Source organism: Glycine max, chromosome 11 (assembly GCF_000004515.6).
Source record: "Glycine max cultivar Williams 82 chromosome 11, Glycine_max_v4.0, whole genome shotgun sequence".
NCBI classification, from domain to species: domain Eukaryota; kingdom Viridiplantae; phylum Streptophyta; class Magnoliopsida; order Fabales; family Fabaceae; genus Glycine; species Glycine max.
This window is the reverse complement of record NC_038247.2, coordinates 35,954,288-35,961,282: the sequence shown is the minus strand read 5'-3', so window position 1 is coordinate 35,961,282 and position 6,995 is coordinate 35,954,288. Positions and strand designations below refer to the sequence as shown.

Below are 6,995 nucleotides of genomic sequence, written 5' to 3'. Positions count from 1 at the left end.
TGATGAATCCATAAACTAAATTTAGGTGCCTTTCTCAACATAAATTTGAACTTTTATTTTCACATTATACGAAACTAGTCATTTTTACTCAACCTAAAAGATAATCGTAGCCATTAAAAAAAGGCCCTCTTTGGATACACTAGAGACATGAGGCCCTCTTAGTGGCTTTATTTTTTTTTTCCTTCTCGCTTTCTCATGATACTTATAATGTATGTGCTACTTTCATAACCCGGTTAAAATAAGGATAACTATCCATAATTAAGGTCATGAAGTTAATTCTCAATACCTTCTACATTAGATGAAACAGGTAAAATATTTAAAAGAATAATAAGAACAGCCTGTCTTTATGGCATTGATAAGAATATCTTTTTACGCTTGAATATGTGAACTTCATGGGCTGAGGATGGAAATTAAAATTGAGTAATCTTCAAATAACTTATGATAATTTACATTGTTTCTTAATGTTACTTTTAATCAAAGCATTTTATCATAATAATCATTTGACTTCACCTAAGTGGCGTGCAAATTTACTTTCAATAAGAAAATCCGTTAGGTAAAACTCTTGAAGGAAATTTTCTTTTCGGGTTACATTGGATGGAAATTCAGTTCGCTTTTTCTTGTTGGGAGAAAATTTTCCAAATATTTTCGATCATGTGCTCTAAAAGGAAAAATGAAAATCAACGCAAAACAAAAATTCTCAAGCATAGAAATTAAACACCCAAAGAATAATATCATCACATCACTTTTCAATTTCCAAATCAAGATGCTTTCATCTTTCCACTTTATCCACAAATAATCGCATTCTTAGAAATTATTCACTAAAGAGTAACAATTAAAATCACAGAAAACACAACCGCGATGCAAGGTTTTTATTCATGAAAAGAAACAACTTAAAAGCTAGACAAGACTAAAATTACAACACCTCTTTGATTCATTTATTAAAAAATCAGACAACAAAAGATTAAAAAGATCGACACAATCAATATCCTCGCATGGACCACTCCCTCCCCCTCCAACAAAAGTGAAAGAGTTAATTCAAGTTAATCAATCTCAGAAGTCACAACAACACATTATAAAGATAAAGATTAAAACGAAAAGGACATCATAATACTGAAGAATTAAACAAATTATATAATAATAATAATTTAGAGAAAGGAAAACAAAACACTAAAGAGGAGAAACGGTAATTATGAGAGCACAATTACAAATTACAGTCTTTCTTTGGGTTTTCTTTTTACTTTTTTTTTTTTTTTTGTTCACCCTCTCATTTATTTATCCTCTTGCTGCCTGGAAGGCTCACTGACTCGGTCACTGACTCAGTTCACTGGAACAAGTCCAATTAATCTATAGTTTTACATTCACTGAGTCAAGCCACTAGACTCGCTGGAGGAGGGAAGCTTCCAAGCGGAGGTAGCGATGAGTGGCCTAGTGTGCCAGCCAAGCATGAGGCAGCCGTTATTCTCCTCAACCCTATACCCATCACCGCCTGCGAATAGAGCAAGTAGCATACTCGCTTGCTTGAATGCGTTGGACCCGAGATGAACCGGGTCGAACCCGGCCGAGTCCAATCTCCCCCTCCACTGAGTCAAAGTCTCGTGCCGCTCGACCCGGTCCGGGCCCTCGTAAGCCACCACGTTGCAAATCTGTCTCCCAAGGTACAACTCGGACATCAACAGATCCTGACTCGGCGAGCCCAACCCGGTCGAAGAAGAAGACGAACCCTCAAGCGAGTCGAAAAGACTGGAATAGTAATGCAAGGCTTCAGTGAACCGGTCTAGAAAACCCGGTCCGTTGTGGTTCGCTTCTTGTTCCACGATGGTAACGATCTGGGGATTAATTTTCTTGACAGTGTCCAAGACCTTGTCGACGGATCCGGACCGGGCGAGCATGCGGTGGAGTTCGAAGACGGAATTCACCGCCACGGCTTCCCCGGGTCGGATCTCGAGCATATTCGGGTCGAGATCCGCGAGGCTGTTGCAAACGAAGCCGCGGAATTCGAACTGGACGCCGATGATTTGGGCCAATTGGGCTAATTTCAAGCCCACCTGCTGCAGCGCGTCGGTGTTGTCGGGCTGTGGGGGCCCGATTCCGGTTAAACGGAAAGTCGGGGGCCCGCCGGGCCGTAATGCGAGGGCCTGCATGAGTGCCGGCCACTGCATCCCTTGTTTGAGGCCGAAATCGATGACGTGGACTTTCCCGGCGGTGGCGAAGGCTTCGAGGATGGCCTGATTCGCGGTGAAGTGCGCGAATTTGAGATAAGGGCAAGACTCGTAAAAGTGCATGTGGAGAACGTCGGAGAAGGAGGAATCGAGGGTTTCTTCGGGGAAGATTCCGTAGATTCTACGCGCCAGGGCTTGGGCGAAGTAGGAAGCAACCTTCCTCATGGCGCCGGCTTGGGAAGCCGCGAGTATGCCCACGTGCTTGACGAGCGCGTCCGCGAGCTTGAGATTCTCCTGCTGAACGGCCTCCGCGCACGCCAGGAGAGTGTGGACGAGACGCACGCCGGCTTCCTGATGGTCAACGAGGACGACATGGCGCGTGGGCTCAGACGCGGCGGAGTCTGCTGATTCCGCTGGAGATGGCTTGAGGCGCTTGTTGATGTTGTTAGCCGTTTCGATTTCGTCGAGGTGGTTGTCTTGAGGAAGAGGAGGAGGGTAGGCTGCTATGCCAGGAATGGCTCTGAGGTCATATTCGGAATCGTCGTTGAAAACAGGGGCTGTGCTGTTGATGATGTTGTTGTTGTTGTCGATCAAGAAAGAAGATGGATCGAGGTTGTTGTTGGGTTCGGGGTTGAGTTCGGTTAACATGCTTTGGACCCAGGAATAGAGATCTGTAGGGTCGTAATGAACGGTGTCGGAGGCCAGGTGGGAAATTCCGTCTTCCTGGGCACAACCCATGACCATCTCCAACTGCTCCAGCTTCTGTGCCACGTCAGCCATGTCGGAAGCACGAACCTTGTACCCCAACGCCGCCAGCAACTCGTCCATCCCCTGTTGTTGTTGTTGCTGTTGTTGCTGCTGCTGCTGCTGTTGCTCTTCCTCCCACATCTTCGCCTTCCCGTTTGACTGCATTGAGGAACACTCACCCTTCACAGTCCCTCCGGCGGCGCCGCCGCCGCCGCAGCTATCTTTGTGGTCCCTCTTCATCACGAATTCAATTCAACTCCTGAAGAATGGAATTAGAATTGGTGATTTGGATTTGGAATTGGGTCATAGGAAAAGAAAATTGGGTTGTGGAGTTTCAAGTGAGACGAGAGAGAGAAAACAGAGAGAGAGAGAGAGAGAGAGAGAAAGAAGGGTGGAAATGGGGAAAGATAAGGAACAATGGAGGCCATAATAATGGAATGAATTCTTTATTTATTTATATTTTTATTTATGCAAAAAGTTTGGATGTTGAGTGTGATATTTACTTGGAGGGAGTGAGTATTTTTAATTGTGTGCGGAATTAAAGAATGAAGGTCCGGGGGCATCAAAAGAGAAAGAGGCGTGGCAGCACCGCAATGCCAAGAAAGATGCCCATGATAGTGTACAGCTCGTGCATACAGCAGACACCATACACTAGAAAATCAGGTGCCCGTACGCTTCATCGATTGAGGGTCTTGGGGACCGAGAATGATCGTGGGCTCCACCTTTTCTACAATCACCTTCACGCGCCTCTTTTTCTTAATCCTAGTAATCATTCACGGATTCAAGAATTAACCCTTCACCATTACATTAAATTAGCCACTTGGAACTTGGAACCAACCATATTGTTCAAAAGGCAATGCTATGTTTAGTAGTACAAAATATACTTTGATAGTATTTGATTGGACTCCATCATTTATATTTGACTTTTGAAAATTAATTCCGGTTAATGTCCCTTTACTCATTATTATTTCTTGGTACATATATGTCCTATGTTTTCCTTACTTTTCTTCACATACTCATGCTCTGCTGTTTATGTATACTTGCTCATGTGTTTAGCAAGAGTAGTAAATACTAAACTAAACTCATCTGTACTCACCAAAATATTCATTTAACATGCTCTAGTTTAATTTCATCCAATTTTTTTGCAAGTGAAGAACAATCCTTGTCAAAATCACTAGTTATATCAAGTCAAGTGGATAGCCGTATTTATGCTCCACCCTTCTAAAAGATGTGATCGATCTGCAGGATCTCAAGTACGTGTTGGATAATAAAATAAAATTTTATTTAAAAAGGAAGGTATTTATATAACTTTAGAAATCTATTACTCCTCTCAAAAAAAAAAAATCTATTACTATATTAGTTATGTAAATTCTTGTGTTGTGAACAATTAATCTCAACAAAATACAAATCATAACTCACTCTGCAAACTAATGCTAGCAATGTAAAAGGCATTTATTTTAATGTAACGGATGCAACTTTAATAAATGAAATGACATTATTGTAGCTTTAGCATTTATTCATTCATCCTAAAATACGGGTTTTCTTTTTTCCTCCATAGGCTTGCTATTTTAGTGTCATACTTTCTTTGCTTTTAAAAAGTTATTTTTCTCTTTTGTCATAGTTTCTGTAGCTATTTTTCTAGAGAGAAAAAAAAGTAAAAAATATCCATAAAAACATTCTTCTTAGCAAATTTGACAGATTATAATTTTGAAAATAACCAATACAAATATCTTCATCTTCATTAGAGGATTAATTTCTATTCGGATGAAATAATGCAAGGAGTCATTGTTGAATTCAACACTCCACCACTTGCATATTTAAAATATGAGAAAATGATAAGAATATATATATATAAAACTGAAATGAGGGTGGTATTCGTATGAGGGGTGGCCTATGGCAAGTATGTGTGGTCGGCTTCCGTAGGTTGAGTGGGGAATAACTTCCCGCGACGCACATGAAGGAGAGATCAAGGGGACGGGTCAACTTTGGTCTCCACGCGCCACACTTTCACGCCAAACAGTGACTCAAAGTTAGCAATTTGCCAGGTGGCGTGTTCCAATGGCGCGTGAATGCCACGCGTTACGTGAGCGGGGGTGAATGAGAGATGTGATGAGTTGCAACGCGGGCCCACTGAAATAGGGGGTCTGTGCTGAGAGAAATCAACGAGGACGGGGATTCAGACGTCAACATCGATTTTAGGACCATCCGACGTGGGACCCACTGTCCAAAAACAAAAACAAAACATTACTACTACTCTATTTTCTCTCTCTCTCTCTCCTGAGAGAAACGGGATGCCAGCAAAGCACGTTCCCTATAACAGCGATATTATCTTTCTTTTTTCCTAAGTTAAAATGTTAACAAACATACGTTGTTGTTTTTTAATTGCTACATGATTGAAATATACAGTTTACTAATTTAGAAAAGAAAAAAAAAGTAATTACATTTTGTAGCCGTAAAAACTTTTTTAAAATGGAAATTATAAGAAAAAGATCCATCAAGAGAAAACGGTGCTATTACGGTTACCTTTGACGAGACTGTGTGAAAAGGGTAGCGTCCTCATCATCCGCAGGGCATGAGGTTATTAGGCCAACATAAACACCAAAGTTATTAGGGTGACATTATTAGCCAATTCATACACAGAGTCAGACATTAAATTTATAATCATGTTTTTAAAAAATTATTAGTGTTTTTATTATTGTTAGATAAAAAAAATAAAAAGTGATTTGATTTGAGTAATATTGTGAGTACAGTTTGTAGAGTAATTGGGAAGAGGCACTGACAGGTGGTGTGGTCAGTGATATATGAAAGGGGAGAGGGCCATGGCCATGTGATTCTGCCACGTTTCACAGATTCTCTTGTCCCCGTGGTCACTCTTTCTGCACCACCCTCACTCCCTCATTCACACCCTGCTTCCTTCTCTCTTCTGTATCACTTTCAGTATCTCTCCATTTTTATTTTTATTTTCTCTCTCCTCTACTCTTTGCATTTTTAAATCATCCGTTCCAATTAATCTCGATCATCGTTTTTTCCCGAATTAAAACTTAACCCTAAGTACTACTCCTAGAAGCTTATCCAATCCAATTCCAAAACAATGGTCAATCAAATATGTGTCCCTATATGACAGTTGAGATCGTGCCATGATTAAACAACGGTTGTACTAACTGGCTCCAATGACTAATCACCAAAGACTCTCAACATCAATTCTGGGGTATCCATAATTTGGTTTAAAGTAAAGTAGTACTTATATTTACTCTTCTTGCATTGCATCTCATGGGATCAGAAATAAAGAACACTACCAAGAAATTAATAATTTTAATTTCACTTACAAGTTACAACAAATATTCGTGTACAATATTATTTTATTGTTATAAATTATTGGTTTTCAGTTAGGATTTAAATTGTTTTTCTTTCAAAGTAAAGGTCTACTATAGTATCTAATTATTTATGGGGAATTAAAGTCAAAAACAAATTATACTATTCATGGAAATACAACACCATTTTGTACCTAGTAAAATGGAGATATTTATTTCTTTTAATCTAAGTCTAATTAAAAGAAATCGAATAATTGATATTTATCTGGAATAAAATGTGTTTTAAAAAATATAAAATGAGATCTAAACAAAAAAAAAATTGAGAGGATTTGCATGTGGACCAAAGAAGCTCTACACGTCAATTGCTTCTTGATTTCATATATGTTAATACACTGAGTTGTAAATCAGTTTTATGTGTTCCCCTAAATAAGGTTTCCTCAATCCATTACACAATATAGATTTTCATTTCTTTTAATCTAAGTATGAGACATGGATTAAAAGAAATTTAAATTGATATTTAAATGAAGAGAAATATGTGTTTTAAAAAATTGCAAAATGAGATTCCAACAAAACAAATCGGAAATGATATGGGCATGGATCAAATGAGATTTGCATGTCAATCACATGTTAGTTTCATATACGTCAACTTGTGTTCATTTGTACACTCCTTACTGCAAATCACTTTTGCATGTTCACATACATGAAGTTCCCTCAATCAAAAGTAAAATGTGGATTTTCTTTTCCCTTCATCTAAGTCTGGTCTATGGATTAAATGAAA

The 6,995-nt window shown here is 39.3% G+C and overlaps 1 protein-coding gene across 1 annotated transcript; it reads right to left on the bottom strand.

The window, feature by feature from the left end:
- Positions 1-1,108: 1,108 nt before the first annotated feature.
- On the bottom strand, positions 1,109-3,398 carry GAI2 (DELLA protein GAI 2). The gene has a single exon (XM_003538347.5). It carries the CDS (start codon positions 3,144-3,146, stop codon positions 1,359-1,361), a length of 1,788 nt encoding a protein of 595 aa, XP_003538395.1. The 5' UTR covers positions 3,147-3,398; the 3' UTR covers positions 1,109-1,358.
- Between the last annotated feature and the right edge of the window lie 3,597 nt (positions 3,399-6,995).

Coding starts and splice junctions, on each gene's coding strand:
- GAI2 (XM_003538347.5), bottom strand. CDS start 3,146: ATGAAGAGGGACCACAAAGATAGCTGCGGCGGCGGCGGCGCCGCCGGA.